Source organism: Schistocerca gregaria, chromosome 1 (assembly GCF_023897955.1).
Source record: "Schistocerca gregaria isolate iqSchGreg1 chromosome 1, iqSchGreg1.2, whole genome shotgun sequence".
Lineage (NCBI taxonomy): Eukaryota > Metazoa > Arthropoda > Insecta > Orthoptera > Acrididae > Schistocerca > Schistocerca gregaria.
The window spans coordinates 382,365,695-382,387,413 of record NC_064920.1 but is presented as its reverse complement, the minus strand read 5'-3'; the positions used below and the strand labels follow the sequence as shown (position 1 = coordinate 382,387,413).

General features: G+C 45.5%; 1 protein-coding gene across 1 annotated transcript in view; it reads left to right on the top strand.

Annotated features, from left to right (window-relative positions):
* LOC126348287 (MAD2L1-binding protein) overlaps positions 1-21,468 on the top strand; it is a 45,277-nt gene extending 23,809 nt beyond the window's left edge. Inside the window, exon 4 of the mRNA XM_050002342.1 lies at positions 20,899-21,468. Coding sequence (XP_049858299.1) covers positions 20,899-21,337 — 439 coding nt within the window. The 3' untranslated portion in view covers positions 21,338-21,468. The remainder of the gene's footprint in view (positions 1-20,898) is intronic.
* The last annotated feature ends 251 nt before the right edge of the window (positions 21,469-21,719 follow it).

Genomic DNA, 21,719 nt, shown 5'->3' with positions numbered 1-21,719 from the left:
TCTCAACATTCTCATTTGCAAGATACGGACTTGGCGACCCTGGGGTTCCTCAGCTGGGGACTGATAAGTGCCGCCAGCCCTTGTCACCGTAAGCTCTGGGCATACTTCAGTGACCACTGTGCAGCGCAGCGGTGGAACGTTGTGTGTCTCATGGAACGAGGATCTTGGCTTGACCACCTAGATCACAAGGACAGAATAAACCTCTAAAAAAACCTAAATCTTCAGGTGTGCTTCACACTGATGGGATGCATGGCTGTTGAGGTGGCACAGTCATTAGCGGGCAACCTCTGGGAAACCTGCCGCACCTCAGTTGTATAAGTCTTACTCAGGCACACGGGGCTCTGTGTGAGTGGACCCTTATTCTCCTAGCTGCTTGTGGGACCGGAATGGAAGCCTCTAAATCATCATTTTCTTCTCTCAGTGGGAAGGGTGTACTGCCTGGGAGTATTCACACCCATTCATCCAAAAGAATGAGAGAGGCTAGTCATCCTGGTAATAAGAATACTTTGGTCTGCAGTAACAGGGCTCATGGACTCGTGAATAACAGTGTGTTTCTGGTGGTAAAGAGGAAGGAGGGGACATTTGAAAAACTGTTCTCCTTTTATATCCTTAAGGGTTTTAAAGGCCATGCTGGAACATTAAAATCTATGAAATGATTGCGTAATGCCCTATTGTTGGTCGAAACTAACGAGTCAAAGGAAGTGGAACTTCTTAAGAAATTGCAGAAACTGGGTGACTGTGATGTTATTGTTGAGATGCACACGTCTCTCAATTTCAGTAAGGGCAGGTGTTTAGATATCATGGACATAGACATAGCGGAACTGAAGCAAGAATGGGTATCCCAGGGAACAGTCGATGTATAGCAATGAACACACAGGAATAATGGAGCTACTGAAAAGACTGCCACTTTTATTGTCACATTCAATTCTTCGACACTGCCTGAACATTGTATGGTGGGGTTCCGTTGACTTAATGTTTGGCCTTACGTTCCAAACCCTATGCGGTGCTATAAATGCGAGCATTTTGGCCATACGACCATGAGTGTGGATGTGAAGTGATCTCTGGGAACAGCGGAAAAACCGCTCATGACGCTGGGACCGACTGCCCATCACCAGCAACCTGCATCAAGTGTTCTGGGAACCACCCAGTCTGGAGCTGAGACTGTCTTGCTTTTGCTGAGGAACGCAAAATACAGGAGATAAAGGTAACCAAGCAGATCCCTTATGCTGAAGCCAAAAAAGAATGTAAGGCAATGAAAGCCTTTGTCGTTGCCACCTCATATTCTTCCATGGAAAACAAACCTATTCCCAAGGCGGCTGCTTCGACACAGACATCTTTAAGTGTGCTTGTATCTACTACAAGCACCTTTACTTGACATGTACATGTCAAGGAGAAAAGAGTAAGGACAAAGCAACCCAGGCAGCTGCACCAGGAAAGACCGATAATAGTCTGCAGCGAGCTTACAGAAGGTGCAAGAATAGCAGAATGCCTCTCAATGCTCGCTTTCTCCATCATCCTCGAAGGGGCAGGTTGCAGGGAAAGTCTCATAAAACCTGTCCCGACCACCATCAGCCGCCATTCTTTCCTGTTTGGCTGATGAGGAGGACATCATGGAGTTAGATGCCTCAGATCTAGGCAGCCCCTCCACTTCCCCTCACTCTTCAAGTTTCACCTCCTTGGTACTAAGATGGGTATTTTAAAACCACACCGATGACATGGCTTCCATACTACAATGGAACATGAATGGGTTCCAGACTAATATGGAGGAACAGAAACTCATAGCACAGGCACGCCCCTTGTGCTTATGTTTACAAGAAATGCACACCTGTATTTGTATACAGACATCCCTGTGCTACAGGGATACACACTATACCGCAATGATGACCTATCAGGAGAGGCCAAGGGAGGTGTCGCAGTGTTTGTCACTAATGTGCACCACTCCTCTGCTCTCCCCCTGGCTACTGAGCTGCAAGCAGTTGCAGTTCAAATTCATGTGTATTGGAGGATCACTGTTTGCTCATTGCATTTACTTCTGAAAGATGCAATAGACATTGAGGCTCCCACAGATCTTATCACACAACTCCCGTGACCATTCCTCCTCCTGTGAGACTTCACTGCCCATCATGTCCTGTGGGACTTAATCTCTACTTGCGATTGGGGTCAGGTTTTGGTGGCCCCCATGACATCTCATGAGCTGTGCATCCTCGGCACGAGTACTCACACACATTTCTCTACTGCTACTGGGCCATTCTCAGCCATTGACCCTCACCGACTCTGTTCAGTGGGAGGTCATTGACAGACTTCATTCCAGTGACCAGCCCCAGTCTGCCGTCACCTACTAAATTGCTCACCACCTGAAGTTACGCCACCAAAATGGATGATCAGCAGGGCTAACTGGATGCATTTCAGACAGCTGGCTGTGTTCGAACACTGTGGCAGTTTCCACAGATGGGTGGACCACATCACATGGGTGATCATCATGCTGCTAACCTGTCCATCCCACAGTCCTCAGGTCATCTTAGGAGGTGACTAGTATCTTGGTGGACATGTGAATGCCATTCTGCGATCCAGGAAGGGTATAGTGCTCTTCAACATTTTAAATGCTGACCGGCAGCAGGCGACCTTTGGGCCTTAAGAGTCGTGAGGACCAAGGCTCAACGCATCATTAGGGAGAGTGAGAAAAGGTCATGGCAAGTGTTCCTGGACTCTATCAATCATTCCACTTCTTCTGTAAAAGTATGGGAAGCCATCCAAAGGATTTCCGGTAAACGAAGCCGTTTAATGAAGCCGTTTACTGATAGTAGCAATGCTGAAACAGGGGTGCCTCCAAACAACACCCAGAGATATTGCTCAGATGCTGGCCGAGCATTTTGCACAAACTACTGCCAATGCCAGCCAGGATCTGGTGTTTTGTCTCTACCATGTGACTTTAGAGAGGGAAAAGGTGGACTTCAGGTCCAACAGTTCTGAGGCCTACAATTCCCCTTTCTCCATGTGGGAGCTTGAATCAGCACTGACTGAGACTATGACACTGCATCTGTTCACGACCAAATCTTGTATTACATGCTTTGACATTTGCCAGCGGTGCAAAGGAAATCCTCTTCGAATGTTTTAATCTAATATGGCAGACAGGCAACTTCCCCAACTCGTGGAGGGAGGCAATTCTGATCCCTCTCCTCAAACCAGGAAAGGACTGCACATATCCCAGCAGTTATTGGAATATCGCCTTAACAAGCTGTGTAGGAAAGAGCCTGGAGCAAGTGGTTAACCGTCGACTGGTCTGGTTGCTAAAGACCAGGCAACCCCTTAGCCTCTCTGTGTGGATTCCGAAGATTTTGGACCACTGTCAACAATCTGACACTCCTAGAGGCAGCTATTCAGCAGGCTTTCCTCCATAAGCTTCAATGTATCGGCATATTCTTTGATATAAGTAAGGCATACAATACTACTTGGAGACACTTTTCTCGCACAACTGCCATCTTCATACCATCTTTCATGTCTCAGCGGTTTTTTAGGACCCAAGTTGGTGACACGCTGTCTGATCGATTTGAGGAGGAGAATGGTGTTCCTCAGGGCAGTGTTTTGAGGAAGTGTTACCGTCTTTGCCATAGTCATCAACAGTATCACATCTATGGTAAGGAGTCCTGTACAGTACTCCTTATTTGTGGACGATTTTGCTGTTTTCTTTTGCTTCTCCAGTGTTGCAACTTACAGTGTGGAGGTTAGAGGAGTGGACTGCAAAGATGGGTTTTCAGTTTCCTGCAGAGAAGTGTGTGTGTATATGTGTGTGTGTGTGTGTGTGTGTGTGTGTGTGTGTGTGTGTATTCATTATTTTAATTGTTATCGTCAATTTTTTTAAATTTATCTGCTTTGACTATGGGGGACACCATCCTACATTTTACAGACACAGTGCAGTTTCTGGGCCTGATTTTGTATTCCAGATTGCCTTGGTTGCCACATTTGCAAGACCTGAAAGCTAGAACCGTAAAGGCACTGATTATAATCAAGTGCTTTAGCCACAGGTCTCGGGGAGTGGACAGGGTGCGTCTCCTCCAGTTTTATTGGGCTTTCGTGCATTCACAACTGGACTACGGGTGCATGGTGTAAGTGTTAGCGAGACCCTCATATTTGTGGGTCAGTGACACTGCACCATGCAGGGATTCGGCTGGCCACAGGTGCTTATTGGACCAGTCCCATACCCAGCCTCTGTGCTGAGAAGGGAGAACCACCACTTGCCATCCAGTGCCAGCTCCTCATGGTGAGTCAGGCGCATAAGTTCCTCATAGCTCCAACTTCACCCGCACACCATACTCTTGTTTGTCCGCCTCTGGAGCACCTTTCTTCTATTTGTTCATGAGCCACGATGCCATTTGGGATCCGTATGGAACATGTGCTGGAGTCACTCGATGTGAAGCCAAATCCAGAGTTTTAACGGTCTGTCACCCTGGTTACTGGAGAGTGATTTTAGATATGGATTAGTACGGGAGAGATTACACTACTTCTCCTGTTTAAAATTCGACATTTTCAGACATTTTATCTTAGCTCCACAACCATGTAGCTGTTTCTACAGATGTGTCTAAGCAGGGGGACTCCGTTGGTTGCTCTGTTGTTTTCCCACATCATGTCTTTGACGTCAGACTCCTCCAGTATTTAATATCTTCGACGCAGAATTATATGTGATCTTGTGGGCCCTGGAGCAGATAAGGCGTTCTCCCAGTGTTAGGTTTCTCATCTGTTTGGATTCTCTGAGCATCCTTTACTCCCTCCAGTGTTTGTACCCAGCAGATAAAATAAACTTAAATATCCAGGATGCCCTCCTCCAACTACAACAACTGGGGAAGGAGGTGTCTTTCTACTGGGAACCAGGGCACTTGCGGATTGCGGGGAACGAATTGGCAGATCGAGCAGCCAAGGAGGCCTGTCGTGATCTTCAAGTATTTCGGAGTGCTATCCTCCTGCAAGTTATCACCTCCCTGTTGAGGTACAAAGTGATGTGTCAATGGGAAGATGAGTGGCTGGAAGTGACTGACAACAAGCTCCGTGTCATCAAGCCCACAACTCAGGCATGGAGTACTTCCTTCCAGTCATGTTGATGGGATGAGGTCCTTCTTACTCGTCTTCACACAGGCAACAGCCCTAAGACATATGGCTTCTTACTCCGGTGAGAGGACCCTCCAATGTATGGTGCTTGTGGTGTGCAGGTAATGGTGTGCTACGTTTTATTGGGCTGTATTTTATTTGCTGACCAGCTGTCTTCAGAAGAATTTCCAATGGACCTGCAGTGTATTTTATGTAATGATGAAACAAATGTGGTTTGAATTTTAAAGTTTTGTGAATTGCCCAACATTTCTAACAAGATTTTATGGAGATGTTTTTAATGTGTCAACAGGTTGGCTGGCTCAGTGGTGGTCAGCCAGTCACATTTCCCTGTGCTTTTCTTTTAGCTCCTCTGTGTTTCGTTTTCTCTGTGTTTTAATTTCTTGATTAGCTACCTTCCCTCCTAATTGGTTTCATTGCATGTGAGATAGAGTGACTACGTGGCCATCTCGAGTGCACACAGGTACACAGTTTTAGTTCATTTGCACATTTATTTGTGCTGATAATTGTAAGGATGCTGATGACCTTGCCATTGGGAGCCCATACAAGCCAAACACATAGTAAATAATTAATTGTCACAAATATCAGGTGAACGCTAAAGCTCCACTCTGATTCTTTAAAGAATCAAAGTCCCATGTATAGAACATATTCAAATGTCTGATTACTCTACAAATGAATTAATGTGTTAAATCTTGATATTAAGCATGTAAAACATTTATGGTTGAAGACACTCCATTTTAGGAAAACCTAGTTTTTCATGCATCTCATTGTTTATGGTATGATATCTCCTGAACTGTGTATCGAACAACAATATTATTTTGCAGTTGCTTTCAGTGGTATATGTGGAAACTGTCTGCAAAATGTGTTGCAAATAGAGTTAATAGTAAAGAAACAATAAATTTAAATGTCATGCCTGATGCTCAAGTTTTACTGCATGAACAGTGAAAATGTTGTTGAAAGTCACTAAGTGCTCTCATTCTTAAATGCTGAATGAATATAGTGGTAATTTGCATGTCGTGAGTTACACAGCATCAAGACATAAACAGAGTTTTTAATTTCAATGCTTGATGTATTGTGTTAAACCTTTATTGTAAGATTAGACCTGTTAATGAGTAGATTATGTAAGCATTTTATTTTTTTTTTTTTAATTTGGTCAGTAATTGTATGATATTCTTAAAATCAGATTTTTGTTGCCCAAGGGCCGTAAGATAGCAACCTTATACTGGGACAGACTGTTTTCAGTTGTTTAGTAGTGTAGGTGCCCCATACTATCTCACCTGTCATTATTCAGTCCAATGGCCCAATCTGTTTTTTTCACAGTGAGTTAACAAAACATGCTTGGACATAGCTATGTTGATGACATAAATTAATTACAGAATAATCACAAATCATGTTTCACTGCCAGGTTTCAGAAATTGGTATCACCTCATGTAAATCTCTGAGCATCATCAGATGAATGGTGTGGACATTGTTGTACAGTGTCCGTTCCTCTGCGCAACACCCATACCAGCACTTTATTGAATACCCAATCTCCTCATTACAGAACATCTACCATGACCACTACTGACTTGGTTGAGATTAGAACATTTGTGTCAGATAGGGTAACTTTACTTAACCTTCTAAATTGGCTTCTGAATCATAGGGACGTAATAGGGTGGATGTTTATCCCGATATGCTACCAGTTGTCTTGTCGTATTGAAACATTTGATGTTGAAATTCACCAAAGCTAATTTGTGTGTATTGTGAGGTCTTATAAAAATATACATCTGCACAGGAAGTTACCATCCTTAACATTTCTACCTTGATATCTTTTATTTGAGGATCTGTGATGGTGGTACTTTTAACACAGACTATCACTCATAGTTCTGTTCAGCTAAACATAGCTGTATGGGCACACAGGAGTGCATATTTAGCAGCATGACCCTCACAGGCAAGTACCGCACTGGACACTTCATCTGCAGCTTCCCAGCACAGTTCCTTCTTGCCAATTTGGGAGGAGATTTGTCCTTTGAGCTAAATTTTTATAGAGATTTACGCAATGTTGCTTCAGTGTCAAGGACAGATTAAGGGCATTACCCTAACAAAACACCTCATAGTCAGGAATTAAAATTTTTATATATCAGTCAATAAAGGTTTCAGAACCTTAGCGCTCTATGGATGATCCAGTATTCAAATTCCCCATCTGAAAATGGAGCTTATACTCCTAAGTGCATTGTGATTTATAAATTTTATATACTGTTTACAGATGGTTTTTCTCACTCTAACAGTTGAATGTACAGTTGCAGACACAGTCTTGGCAAGTGTGAGTCCAGTAAAGGGAAACGAGTAGATATCTTGGTAAATAACTGTGATACCCACACAAACCATGGGTCTTGCAGCATGGCTTGTGCACCTAAATGATACAGATAGCCGTAGTTTAAATGCAACAACAACAGAAGGTAACTATGGATTTCTGAATAGAGGCAGCAGTCTCTACAGTAGTTGCAGGGGCAACAGTCTCGGTGGTTCAGTGATCTGGCATTTTAACATTACTAATGAGTGACAACAAGTGGTGGTTTCTCTTGTAAATCCCAGTTCTCCAGAGATACATGGTTTACCAGTTGGTTCATCCCTATTCATATTTGTTTGATCACACTGGAAGTGTCTGTGTCAGCTAAACACTGTTACATGGTTGTGCGGCATTGACAAACTTCCACAAACTTGGCAAGGACTGTTGCAGTGTTGTTTGCCTTCAAATGTAGAAAGTAACTTACTAAATGATACTCTAGTTTACTAAAGAACTACACCATTTTGTTTTGCCATCTGGACTGCTGTGGTGCATTACTGTGGTGCAGGGATTTCAATGTGTACCAGGACTGCAGACATGTATCAGCAAGCAAACGAAAAATTGATTATATAACTTGTTTTAGGTGATAATCGTCGAAACCACCTGACACAGTCCAACTAAGGTCAAAAAAGTGTTTAATCTACAGAAGTGTGCAATAACAGTATTATTTAAAACTGATAACTGAATATCTTGCAGGTGCCTCTTTAGGGACATAAGGATTCTTTCACTTATGGGCAAATGCATTTCTTCCCAAAATGGTCTTTGCGGCTAATAATGAGAGTGAATTTTAGATGAGATGTGAAAATCACAGTCACATCTCATTCCATTTCACATTGTTTTGCAGCTTTATGCCCAGATATTTAAATGTTGTGTCTGTGTCAAGCAGGACACTACTAATGCTGTAGTCTAACATGGGTTTGCTTTTCCTATTCATACGTATTAGTGTATATTTTTCTACGTTTAGAACCAGCTGTCATTCGTCACACCAACTAGAAATTTTGTCTAAGTCATTTTGTATCCTCCTACAGTCACTCAATATCAACATCGTCCCATACACCACAGCATCATCAGCCAGCCACCACAGATTGCTGTCCACCATGTCTGGCAGATCTTTCATGTATATAGGAAATAATTGTGGTTCTACCATACTTCTCTAATCATTCCTGATACACTTCGCTCTGATGAACACCATTGAGGACAACATACTGGGTTCTTTTACTTAAGAAGTCTTCGAGCCACTTACATATCTGGGAACTTACTCAATATGCCGATTCTTTGATTAATAGTTTGCAGTGGGGCATACTGGGTTCTTTTACTTAAGAAGTCTTCGAGCCACTTACATATCTGGGAACTTACTCAATATGCCGATTCTTTGATTAATAGTTTGCAGTGGGGCATCTTGTCAAACACTTTTCAGGTAATATGGAATCTGCCTGTTGCCCTTCATCCATGTTTCACAGGACATCATGTGAGAAAAGGGAAAGCTGAGTATTGTGCAACCAATTCTTTCTAAATCCACGCTTATTTGTGGGCAAAAGCTTTCGCATCTTGAGAAAATTTATTATTTTTGAACTAAGAATACGCTCAAGAATTCTGCAGAAAACCATGTTAAGAATATCAGTCTGCAATGTTGCAGGTCTGCTCTTTATCCTTCTTATATACAAGAGTTCCCTGTACTTTTTTTCATTTGCTTGAGCTGTTCACTTCAGACTCTGTGCTGGGCAGAAAATTTGCGACAAATGGAAGCTAAGTACGAGCTGATGCTGTAGAGAACTCTCTGTAAAACCAAATTGGGATTCCATGTGGACCTGGTAATTTATCTGTTTTGAACTCTTTCAGTTGCCTTCTATAACAGGGATGCCTGTTTTTTTGTCCTCCATTTGGCAGTCTGCACTATGGTCAAATAATGGTATGTTTGTATGATACTCCTGCATGAACAATTTTTTAAGATGTGAAAGTGGAAACTTCAGTTTTCATTTTGCTATCTTGTATTGCTACAACAGATGGCTCAATGAGTGACTAGATAGAAGCCTTTGACCTGCATAGTGATTGTATGTAGGACCAGAATTTTCTCAGGATCTTAGCAACATCTTTTGCTAATGTATGATAGTGGTAGTTGTATGCTTCGCTCATTGATATTTTTACAGATGCACGAATTCTGTGTCTGTGGCTGTAGCCATATAAATATATAGTTCTGGCAACATCGGCCATGACCACGTCCTGTGCGCATGTACACACATTCCCCGAACTCTTACAGGGCTTGGTAAGCATGTCTTCCACGAGTAATGAGTGTGTTGGGGTGGTACAGTACGAATGTAGTGTGTGAACATACAAGGTGAGAATGTGGGTCTCACAGGAGGTGTGTGCGAGATAGTCCCTGCAGTCGCGCTATCCTCTGTGCTGTCGGTGGCTCAGATGGATAGTGTGTCTGCCATGTAGGTAGGAGATCCAGGGTACGAGTCCCGGTCGGGGCACACATTTTCACCTGTCCCCGTTGATATATATCAACGCCCGTTAACAGCTGAAGGTATTAATATAATTCTAATTTCTTTCTACCAGATATGTTATAACATACTCCACAAGGCTGCCTGTCCCAGTCGATACTCGGTTCGTTAAAGTCACTTCCAACTAACATTGCATGGTCTGGGCATTTCCACACCACTGAGCATAAACTTTCTTTGAATGACTAAAACTGCCGCAGTGGGGTCATGTGGCTGGCAAAAACATCCAACAATTAGCTTGATTTCACCTAACCCTGCTGTACATGTCCAGATAGCTTCACTGTCACACTCAAATTAAATCTCAATAGAGAGAATATTTTTTGTAGACTCAATGAACACTCCCCCTCCTATGACATCTGATCAGTTTCCCGCTGTACATTCCATGAGTCACTAAATATTTCTCAGCTTTCTACTTAAGGTTTCAGCCAGCTCTCAGTCTCGAGAATAATTTGACCATGGTATATTCCCTGGAGGGCAGTAAATTCATGAACTTTATTACAAATAGTAACGACAGTTTGCTGATAAAATTTTAACAATCAAAGTGTCTTTACTCTGAATGTGGTCTGATTTCACTATCTGAGTATTGACTGGTAAGTGTTCATCACAATACCTCAGCCTACCACATAGCTAAAAAAGACCCATGTGCAAGCTGCCCTGTGGGTAATGCATCCCTGACCTGTCAAGGGGAGTCCTATAGTTTTCCATCCGATCATGCTGATCCAGAAACCTGCAGCCAAGAATGACATAGTGCAAATTGCGAGCTTAGTTTGCACCCCCCCCCCCCCCCCCCACCAAGGCAAGACTAACAGCCATCACCACTTCTGCCCACTAGCCACTCATATTAACTGGGGATGGCCTCAGAACCCAAGCAACAGGTGTCATTGGTGATGATATAAGTCATAACTTGCAGATAACTGCCCACTGCGTGCTCAATAGCCACAGGCAAGGCCACCTCCACATCGCAGATGAGACCCCCCCACCCCCCACCCAGTAGGCATACTGAGTTTGCATTGACTTTCTTTCTGGCCGCAAATGCTATTTGCTTAAGGGGCTCCATAATGTGCTTAGCTCCCAATAACTAGCAAGCCCCTGCCCTTGTGTGCTTGATCACACAGACCCCCTGTGGGTTCGGGGGTAAGAATAGGCCCATGGTATTCCTGCCTGTCGTAAGAGGCGACTAAAAGGAGTCTCAAACGTTTTGGCCTTGTGAGATGGTCCCCTAACGGGTTTGACCTCCATCCTTCTAAATTTTCCGAAGAGCGAGCCGATTGGGGAAGGGCGCCTTACAAGGAGCGATGTGTCCATCAAGCATTACCATCTCTAGCCAGGTTTGTCGTCATCGCTTAGCAGTCCCGCTCACCTACCATCTCTTGGGCGTGGATTTGTTCTTGGGTGCGGTTTCTTGCAGTCTGCTATGCTGTGCCGCTTTATGCGCCAATGACGATATTGGACTACATCACCTGAAATCCAGCACGGTAGCCAGTCCGTTGTGGTGGGGCCGCCATGTACCCTGTTGGTTGTAGCCCCCTGACTACACAGGGATCGCTCTGCTGATGCCAGCGCCGTTAACTCCCCACGTATGCCAAGGAGTAGATGCCTATCTCCTTGGGGCATTGGGACTCCCGGCAACGGCCATCCTGCCAGGTGGTCGTTGCTGAGGCTGGGTGGCGCCCGTGGGGAGGGCCCTTGGTCGGAGTAGGTGGCATCAGGGCGGATGACCCGCAATGAAGCGTGGTACATCATCTCTTGCTGGTGGCCAGCCGCCAGCAGTCTCTAAGCGTTCCAGGGCTCAATACAACGCAACTACATATGACCCCAAATCGTTCCCCTCCCTGGCTACACCATGGGAGGAACGAAAGACTAAGGATGCCAGCGAACCATACTCGCCCCGCTACCTGGTGTGTACGAGAGCTGATGGTGAATCCTTTACATCCATGAAGCCTCAGTTCTTCGTCGAGCACTTAGAGGACAAGTTCGGGGAGGTGGAGGGCTTGTCCAAAATGTGCTCGGGCTCGGTTTTGATCAAATCGGCGTCCTCCACCCAGTCCCGCCGGTTACTCGATTGTAACAAGCTGGGGGATGTTCCGGTTACAATCACGCCCCATAAGAGTCTTAATATGGTCCAGGGCATAATATTCCATCGGGACCTTCTATTGCAGTCTGATGACGAGCTTCGCGCCAATTTAGAGCGGCGAGGTGTTCACTTCGTCCGGCGCGTACATCGTGGTCCAAGGGATAAGCAGGTTGCCACCGGTGCCTTCATCTTGGCCTTCGAGGGTGATACTTTACCTGAGAAGGTCAAGGTGATGGTCTATCGTTGTGACGTCAAGCCATATATCCCTCCCCCGACGATGCGGTGCTTTAAGTGCTGGAAGTTCGGGCATATGTCTTCCCGCTGTACTTCCGGCCTCACATGTCGAGATTGTGGACGCCCATCACATCCCGATACTCCATGTGCTCCGCCTCCCATCTGTGTAAACTGCGGAGAGCACCACTCACCTTGCTCGCCGGACTGCAGGATCTACCAGAAAGAGCGCAAAATCATGGATTATAAGACCCTGGACCGCCTGACATACACTGAGGCCAGGCAGAAGTTCGAACGCCTCCATCCTGTTCGAATGCCTGCCTCTTACGCCGCGGCTACTACTGTTATGGCCCCATTAGCTCTCCCTCAGACTGCCACCTCTCAGAGCCGGAATGCTACACCTGCCCCCTTGATGGTGGGGGGCACTTCACTCCCTGCTGCTCCTGCACTACCTGCCTCAGGAGCAGCAACCCCCCAACCATCGGGGACATCAGTCCCCACTTCTAAGCTGGGGAAGCCTCAAACTTCCCCTGCTCGAATAGCACGGAAAGGGTCCCTTGGGTCCCTTCCTTCCCAGGTTTCCGCCTCTGGGAAGGGTGACGTCAGCCAATGGAAGAAAAGCAGACCAGCGGCTGATCGCAGGGCTTCCCGCTCCTCCTCCGTCCCGGAGACTGACTCGCTGGAGCCCTCCCAGCCAATGAAACCCAAGGACCAGAGAGACAAGACGAAGAAGAAGACCTCTAAGGCCAAGGACCACGCGGTGGCATCCACCCCACTGCTCCCTACAGGCTCTGCGTCCGGGGATAAGGTGGAGATCCGGGCGTCCGCTGAGGACCTGGATCTCGCCGGACCCTCAGACGCCATGGAAGCAGATTGTACTGGTCCTCCATCGGTGGCAGCAGGTGACCCAGTGGCGTGATCTGCCTCCTCGGCCCCTTCACGCCTTTTTCAGACATGGACAAAGCAATACTCCAGTGGAACTGCAGCGCTTTTTTCCACCACCTTGCTGAGCTTCGCCAACTCATCAGCAGTCACCCTTTCCTCTGCATTGCCCTACAGGAAACTTGGTTTCCGGCAATGCGGACCCCTGCCCTATGTGGGTATCGGGGTTATTACAAGAACCGGGCAGCTTATGAGAGGGTATCTGGTGGAGTCTGCGTCTACATCCTTAACTCTGTCTACAGCGAATGTGTACCTCTTCACACACCTTTAGAGGCTGTCGCTGTAAGGATGTGGACGCCTCAGCCTATTACTGTCTGCAGTTTGTATCTTCCGCCAGATGGTGATGTCTCGCGTCATGTGTTGGCTGCATTGATAGCACAACTGCCTCCTCCTTTTGTGTTACTGGGCGACTTTAACGCCCATAACCCCCTGTGGGGTAGCGCCGCGATTACTGGCCGGGGTAGAGATGTCGAGACTCTTCTCTCGCAGCTTGACCTCTGCCTCTTAAACACGGGAGAGCCGACACATTTCAGCGTCGTCCATGGCACATTTTCGGCCATCGACCTTTCTATCTGCAGCCCCGGACTTTCACCATCCATCCACTGGAGTGTCCATGACGACTTATGTGGTAGTGACCATTTCCCCATCTTTCTGTCACTACCACAGCGTCACTCTTCTGAACGCCCCTCCAGATGGGCTCTGAATAAGGCTGATTGGGGCTTGTTCTCCTCTCTCGCCACTATCGCACCTCCTTCCCCTGACACCATTGATGCGGTGGTTCAGTCGGTCACCACCGGCATCGTTTCTGCGGCGGCATCTGCGATTCCCTGTTCATCCGGGTCCCCTCGGAGGAGGACTGTGCCTTGGTGGGCGCCCGAGATCGCAGAGGCGATTAGAGATCGCCGGCGGGCTCTTCAACGCCATAAGCGGCACCCGTCCTTGGAGAACCTCATCGTTTTTAAACAGCTCCGTGCCCGTGCCCGACGCCTTATTCGCCAACGGAAGCAATGTTTCCACCATTGGCGTCCGTACCTCTGCATCGCAGGTTTGGGCTAAGATTAGGCGACTCCATGGCTATCGGCCGCCTGTCTCTGTCCCTGGGCTTTCGCTGAATGGAGTGGTGTGTCCTGACTCCGACACGATTGCGGACCGGTTAGCAGCGCATTTTGCTCAGTGTTCCGCATCTACGAATTACCCACTGGCCTTCCCCTCCCGGAAAGAGCGGTTGGAAAGTTGGAGGCTTTCCTTTCACACGCGCCACGCGGAGTCGTACAATGCTCCTTTCAGCGACTGGGAATTCCAGAGTGCCCTATCTGCTTGCCCTGATACGACTCCTGGGCCAGACCGCATCCACAGCCAGATGCTGAAACACCTCTCTGTGAATTGCAAGCGACGCCTCCTAGATGTTTTCAACCGCATCTGGGTTGAGGGTGTGTTCCTGTCTCAATGGCGAGAAAGCATCGTCCTCCCCGTGTTGAAACCTGGCAAGAACCCGCTGGAGGTGGACAGCTACCGCCCCATAAGCCTCACCAACGTTCTTTGCAAGTTGCTAGAACGTATGGTGAGCCGGAGGTTGAGTTGGCTCCTCGAGTCTCGAGGCCTTCTGGCTCCGTCTCAGGGTGGGTTCCGCAAAGGCCGCTCTGCCGTCGATAATCTGGTCTCCCTAGAGTCTGCCGTCCGTACAGCCTTTGCACGCCGCCAACATCTGGATGCCGTCTTCTTCGACATGCGGAAGGCGTACGATACGACTTGGCGATATCACATCCTGGCCACACTTCATGGGTGGGGTCTTAGGGGCCCGCTCCCGATTTTTATTCAGAATTTTCTGTCGTCTCGTTCCTTCCGCGTGCAAGTTGCTGCGTCCCATAGTTCCTCCCGGGTCCAGGAGAACGGGGTCCCACAGGGGTCTGTCCTCAGTGTCTCCCTGTTTTTAATTGCGATCAATGGGCTCGCTGAGGCGGTGGGATCGTCCGTCGCAGCTTCGTTGTATGCAGACGATTTCTGCCTCTACTACAGCTCCGCTGGCATTGCAGTTGCTGAGCGCCAGCTGCAGGGCGCTATCCGCAAGGCGCAGTCGTGGGCTGTAGCGCACGGCTTCCAGTTTTCGGCCGCTAAGACCTGCGTTGTGCATTTCTGCCGGCGTCGCACGGTTCACCCTGAGCCACGCCTTTACCTTGACGGTGAACCTCTTGCTGTGGTAGAGACGCATCGGTTCTTGGGACTGGTATTTGATGCCCGGCTGACTTGGCTGCCTCATATTAGGCAGCTTAAACAAACATGCTGGCGGCATTTAAACGCTCTCCGTTGCCTTAGCCACACCGGATGGGGTGCCGATCGGTCCACCCTTCTCCGGCTGTATCAAGCGCTGATCCAGTCCCGCCTTGATTATGGGTGTGTGGCTTATGGTTCAGCGTCGCCATCAGCGTTGCAATTGCTGGATCCCATCCATCACTGCGGGATCCGACTCGCCACAGGAGCATTTCGGACAAGCCCTGTTGACAGCTTACTTGTGGAGGCTGGTGTTCCTCCATTGCGGATCCGGCGCGACCGACTTCTGGCCGCTTATGCTGCCCACGTTTGTAGCTTGCCAGGGCATCCCAACTACCGTCTCCTGTTCCCGCACTCGATCGTCCATCTTCCAGACAGGCGGCCCCGGTCAGGGTGTACGATCGCGGTTCGCATCCGGGCTCTACTGTGTGGGATTGAGTTTTTTCCTCTCCCGCCTGTTTTCCGGGCCAATCTCCGTGTGCCCCCTTGGTGTGTGCGCCGACCATGCATTCGGCTGGATTTGGCACAGGGTCCGAAAGACTCGGTCCCTCCTCCGGCCCTCCGCCGCCGCTATGTTGCTCTCCTTGCCGAGTTTCCCGGATCTGCCGTGACCTATACCGACGGTTCGATGGTCTCTGGTCGCACTGGTTACGCTCTTACTCTAGAGGATCATTGTGAGCAACGGTCGCTGGCACCCGGGAACAGTGTCTACACTGCCGAGTTGGTTGCCATCTATCGCGCCCTAGAGTATATCCGCTCCCGCTCAGGTGAGTCCTTTGTCATCTGTAGTGACTCCCTGAGTGGTTTACGAGCTCTTGACCAGTGCTTTCCTCGTTCCCGTCTGGTGATGGCCATCCACGAGTCGCTCCATGCTCTTGCCCGTTGCGGCCGCTCCGTGGTCTTTGTTTGGACCCCAGGTCATGTCGGCATCCCGGGCAATGAGCGGGTTGACACGCTGGCTAAACAGGCAGTGAGTTCACCGGCTCTGGAACTCGGCCTTATGGAGTGTGATCTCCTGTCGCTTTTGCGCCAGAAAGTGCTTGGTGCCTGGGGTGACGAGTGGCGCACCCTGCCCACGCCCAACAAACTTCGGGCGGTGAAGGAGACGACCGGTGTGTGGCGCTCCTCCATGCGGGCCTCTCGGAAGGACTCTGTCGTCCTCTGCCGGCTGCGCGTTGGCCACACGTGGCTGACGCACGGCCATTTGTTGCGCCGGGAGGACCCACCGCTATGTCGCTGCGGGGCAGCTCTGACGGTGGTCCACATTTTGGTGGACTGCCCGCTTTTAACAGGACTCAGGCAGACGTTTGCGCTGCCTGATACCCTCCCTGCCCTTTTATGTGATGACGATGCTATGGCGGACCTCGTGTTGAGTTTTATTCGGGCAGGGGGTTTTTATCGTATGATTTGAGTGTTTGTCCTTTTATTTCCTGTATTGACTTGGGCCTTTGGCCTGTGGTTTTAAACTGTGGGTTTTAATGTCATTTGGTGGTTGGCTTTTCCTTATTTTCATGGTCGGCCAACCACCTTCACACTCGGTGCGATTTTAGTTCCGTTTGTCTGGTCTTTGTCTGCCTTTCTTGTATTGTGTCGTCCCTTCTCTCAGTTCTCCGTTTTTAACGACTGACAGTTTTTATTTTGTGTGATTTTATCGTGGAACAAGGGACCGATGACCTTAGCAGTCTGGTCCCTTCAATCCCACACCCAACCAACCAACCTTGATCACACACTGCTGAAGGAGTGACCACCTGTCCATTCATAGAGTGGATGGGCAAGGACAGACAGCCAGTCTCCACATTGACCCTCCGTCTTGAGTGGCGCAAACACATTACTAGCTGCCACCCACCCTGCTGTGAGGGTGTATCCACAGCATTGGGTACATTGATAAGGCCGACACCTGAGTTGTCACATGCAATGTACCAGATTCTTTGCCACAACTACATATTGAGGCATTATCTTCAAGACAGCTACCATAACCAAAAATGTATTCAGCTGTTACAAACTATGGCCAGCTCCTCTTGGGTCTGCACACAGCATGCACACCTCTTTCCCATCCTAGTAAAACTAACTGGAGAAGTTTACTATAAAAGTACAGAGAGAAATGTAGATATACAACATGCTGCCCTCCTGACATTTCTCCAATGGCAGCTGACTCCTACTGAACTGTGTAAATGGTTGCTCAAAAGAAGTGAAAACTCACCTACAGACTGCACAGATCTACACTTTACAGTTACAAAAAATGAGGTTCCAGCTTTTACATAGAAAAACATGCACGGAATTTAAAGAATTAAACTAGGAAAAAAACAAAGAAAAAGCTAAATATTAACTTGTTGGTCTGCTCTTAATATTAAGCATCCTTCTGTAACACCACATTTATCTTTATTTTTTGTTTTCCCCCATCTGTACAACCCTGTGTTCTAAAAACACTTTCATAGAACTTTCTTGTTCAAATTAAGGCCTATATTTGATACAGGTAGATTTCTTGAAGTGAGGAATGCTCTCTCTTCTCTGCTAGTCTGCATCGAGGAATGCTATTTTTTTTTTTTTTTTTCTTCTGCTAGTCTGCATCATCTTCCCACTAGATTCCTTTGGTGTGTGATCTTTTGCTTCCAGTTTAGTAGAATTTCTTTATTTTCTTTATTATGTGGTCCCAAATTTTGAAAAAGGGCATTGTCCTTCCATGGTGTATTTTAAATGATCTGTAACAATGTCTGTATTCATACTCATTGAGCTGTGATGCCAATTTTGATGTAGTACCCAATTCTGTTTACTCAGTCCTTATTCTGTGCTCAGAGGACTCTTCATCCCATTCAATGTATCCTATAATTCATCCTCAGCCTGACTGAGACCAGCAGTATCATGAACAAATCTTATCATTGATATTCTCTCACTCTCAGTTTTTTCCCCCTCCTGGACCATTCTTTCCATTATTGCTTTTTCTGCATGCAAGTTGAACAGTAATGGAGAAAAACTTTTGCCTTTTTTAATTCAAGCGCTTTTCTCCTGGTCTTCCATTCATATTTTCCCCCTCTTGGTTCTTGTATATATTGTATATTACCCATCTTTCTTTATAACTTATGCTTACTTTTCTGAGAATTTAAACACTTTACAACATTTTACATTATTGAAGCTTTTCCTGTGTTGACAACTCTTATGACTGTTTCTTTATTTTTATAAAGTTTAGTCTCAACAATAAAAGCACATCATCATGGTTGCCTCTCTGGCGCTTTTACCATGCCTAAAGCTAAGCTAACTGTCATGTAACACATCTACATCCACCAGTTATTAGGGTTTCTTCAAATTCCATGCATGTATGGAGTGCAAGAAGAATGATTGATTGAATGAATGCCTCTGCACATGCTGTAATTATTCTAATCTTGCCCTCGACAATCCCTGTGCGAGCAATACATAGTGAGTTGTAATGTATTCCTAGAGTTATTTAAAGCCGGTTCTTGAAACTTTGTTAGTAGACTTTGTGGGGTAGTCAACATCTATCTTCAAGAGTCTTCCAGTTCAGTTTTTTTAGCATCACTGAAACACCCTCCCTCAGGTCAAACAAACCTGTGACCATTTGTGTTGTCCTTCTCTGTATGTGTTCAGCACCCCATGTTAGTTCTATTTGGTACAGGTCCCACACACTTGAGTAATACTTTAGAATGGATTGCATGAATGATTTATAAGCAGCCTCCTTTGTAGACTGATTGCACTTCTCCAGTATTCTACCAATAAACCAAACCCTACCACCTGCTTTACCCACAATCGAGGCTACTTGATCATTCCATTCCTCGATTTTTCTTTCCCTTTCTTCTGTAGGTTATTCTTATGAGGATGCAAGATCTAGTAAACTGACTGTGGAATATGTATCACATTTATCTCCATTGAGTATCTTCAGGATTGAGTGAATGATGGTATTCTACAGCCCAATGGTACATCTCCAGTCTCATACACCTCACAGACTATCTTGAATAATCATTTGGTTGACACTTTCTCCTGTAATTTCTCCAATTCTGTATTAATGTTTTCTATACTTTCTGTCTTATTTGATTGACTTCTAAAGCTCTGCCAAACTCTTACTCTAGTACTAGATTCCCCTATGTCCTCTGGAGAAACATCCATTTCTTGTTCTATTGTCAGCAGATAGTTCCTCCTCCTCGCAGGAGCTCTCAGTTCACTCTTTCCCTATCTTTGCTCTATCCTGTGTATTTCACAATATAATTCCTCTTACACTCTCAGTGTTGACAACTTTGCTCTTAATTTCATTTCGACTGTTCTATATGCTAAATCTGTTCTGACAACCTTTTCCTTTCCTGTTTCATTGCATTTTTCCTCCAGCCATTTCATTTAACTTCCCAGCGCTTTCTTTTGGTTACATTCCTAATTGACTTAGGAAGGGAAAATGCCATTACATCAGCCACTTGCATTTGCTCTCTAGATTTTTTTCATTTTGTATGTCCAAAATCATTAATTGGAAAAGTTTACAAAAGTAAGTTTTACTATGTACAAACTATAAATGAAGGAAATAGGAAAAAAGAGGAGCATGGGAGTTATAAAATAAGTAATGGCATTCAAATTAATTTTGCTAATGAATTATTAAATTGTACAGTATACATATTAAATCAATGTAAGTTAAACGTTTGTGATTAAGTTGGTAATGGGTTTGGTTTGATAGTTTTTGAAGATTCAGCAAAAATTGTCTATGTTTAGAGAGCCTGTTAAAGAAACTGTCATTGTTCTTCATTTATTATCAAACTGTAGATGAAGTCTTGAATTAATTTTATCCCTCTTTCAGTTGTATCAGTAAAAACCCATACAATGTTTTATTTTCTTTAGCTGATAAAAAATGCTGATTTTCTTACTGTACATTGTGATCAGCATTTAAAAATTCTTTATCAGCTTCAAATCTCTTACAGAAATTTAATGTTTAAGGAGAAACAGAGAAATTGGTTTCTTTGTCCTGGGAATTATCAACTTTTTTCACACTGAGTGATGCTTTACCTGTCATCACAATTATCTGATTCACCATTATATTGGATCAAAATGTGTCAAACATATTGATATTACACCTTCTGAAAAGCCATGTTATCTGAAATCGTCAGGATTACAGCCGAAAAATATTTGAACCATTGCCACAGTGGTAGCCCCAAGCCTTTTGTCCTGTGGTGATGAATGCAGTCTATGGATTCATGCACTGTGATCACCACCTATTCATGTGATTCCTGCTTTTGCCCTATTATTAGTAAGATTGTTGTGATTCTATGTTTTGAACTTCTATTTTGGAAATAACTTTATTATTTCACAAATTACTTAAGTAACATAGTTTAATTTGCTGTCCGGTGCATTTACTGATTAGAGTAAATCTGAATGTTTACCATAAACTAATAGACAGATTTAAAATATTAAAGACATCTCAACATTGTATGCCAGTTGTTCTGAAACCACTTTTTCTTATTCATTTTCAGGGGCATTATGACTTGTGAAGAGTTGCAGAACTTTGTTACCAAGTCACTCAGCACTACTAACACCTATCTGTTTGTGAAAAAGAGAGCTGGGCTGAATAGTCCATGGCTTCTTCCCAAAAGATTGTATGAACCACCTAACATGGGGCAACATATTATATTTTCATTGAAAGGTTCTACTAGTGAAGAACAGTCTATCAGCAGTAATGTGGATAATGATACTGGTCAAGAGGCAGAGATTTATCCAGATTGTGCTTTAGTGACTGAAGATAGTGAAGAACAGTTCAGGCTTCCTTACAGTGAAGGACATAATCCCTTACATAGAAACAGTTATGTATCACATGACCTAAAAAAGAACTCTGTGGATAAGAATTTTGATGACATGCACTGGTACCAAGCAAAACATGTGTTCAGAGGGTTTGTAAATGAGATGCAATTTTAACTCTGTGTGTGTGTGTGTGTGTGTGTGTGTGTGTGTGTGTGTGTGTGTGTGTGCAAAAAATAAAAAAATTAAAAAATTAAATTATCGTGGTGGTGTTCACGTGCTTCACAATAAAGTGTATTTGGAGCAGAGCAGTGTCTAGTATATGTGTAGTATTTCAATCAATTTATATGTGTTACAGTCTCTACCATTTTTTCCTCCCTTGTTTTGTCTTTTTTTGCACACCGTGTTCTAAGCAAAATTACTGCATCAACAACACATAGATTGTCTCTCTGTACTTCAGGTGCCAATGTGTGCATAAATTCATTCTTCTAAAAATGAAGGGGCGGCAGAAATGTGGTACAGGTTAGTGCAGAAATGAAATATGCTTTCATTCATTAAT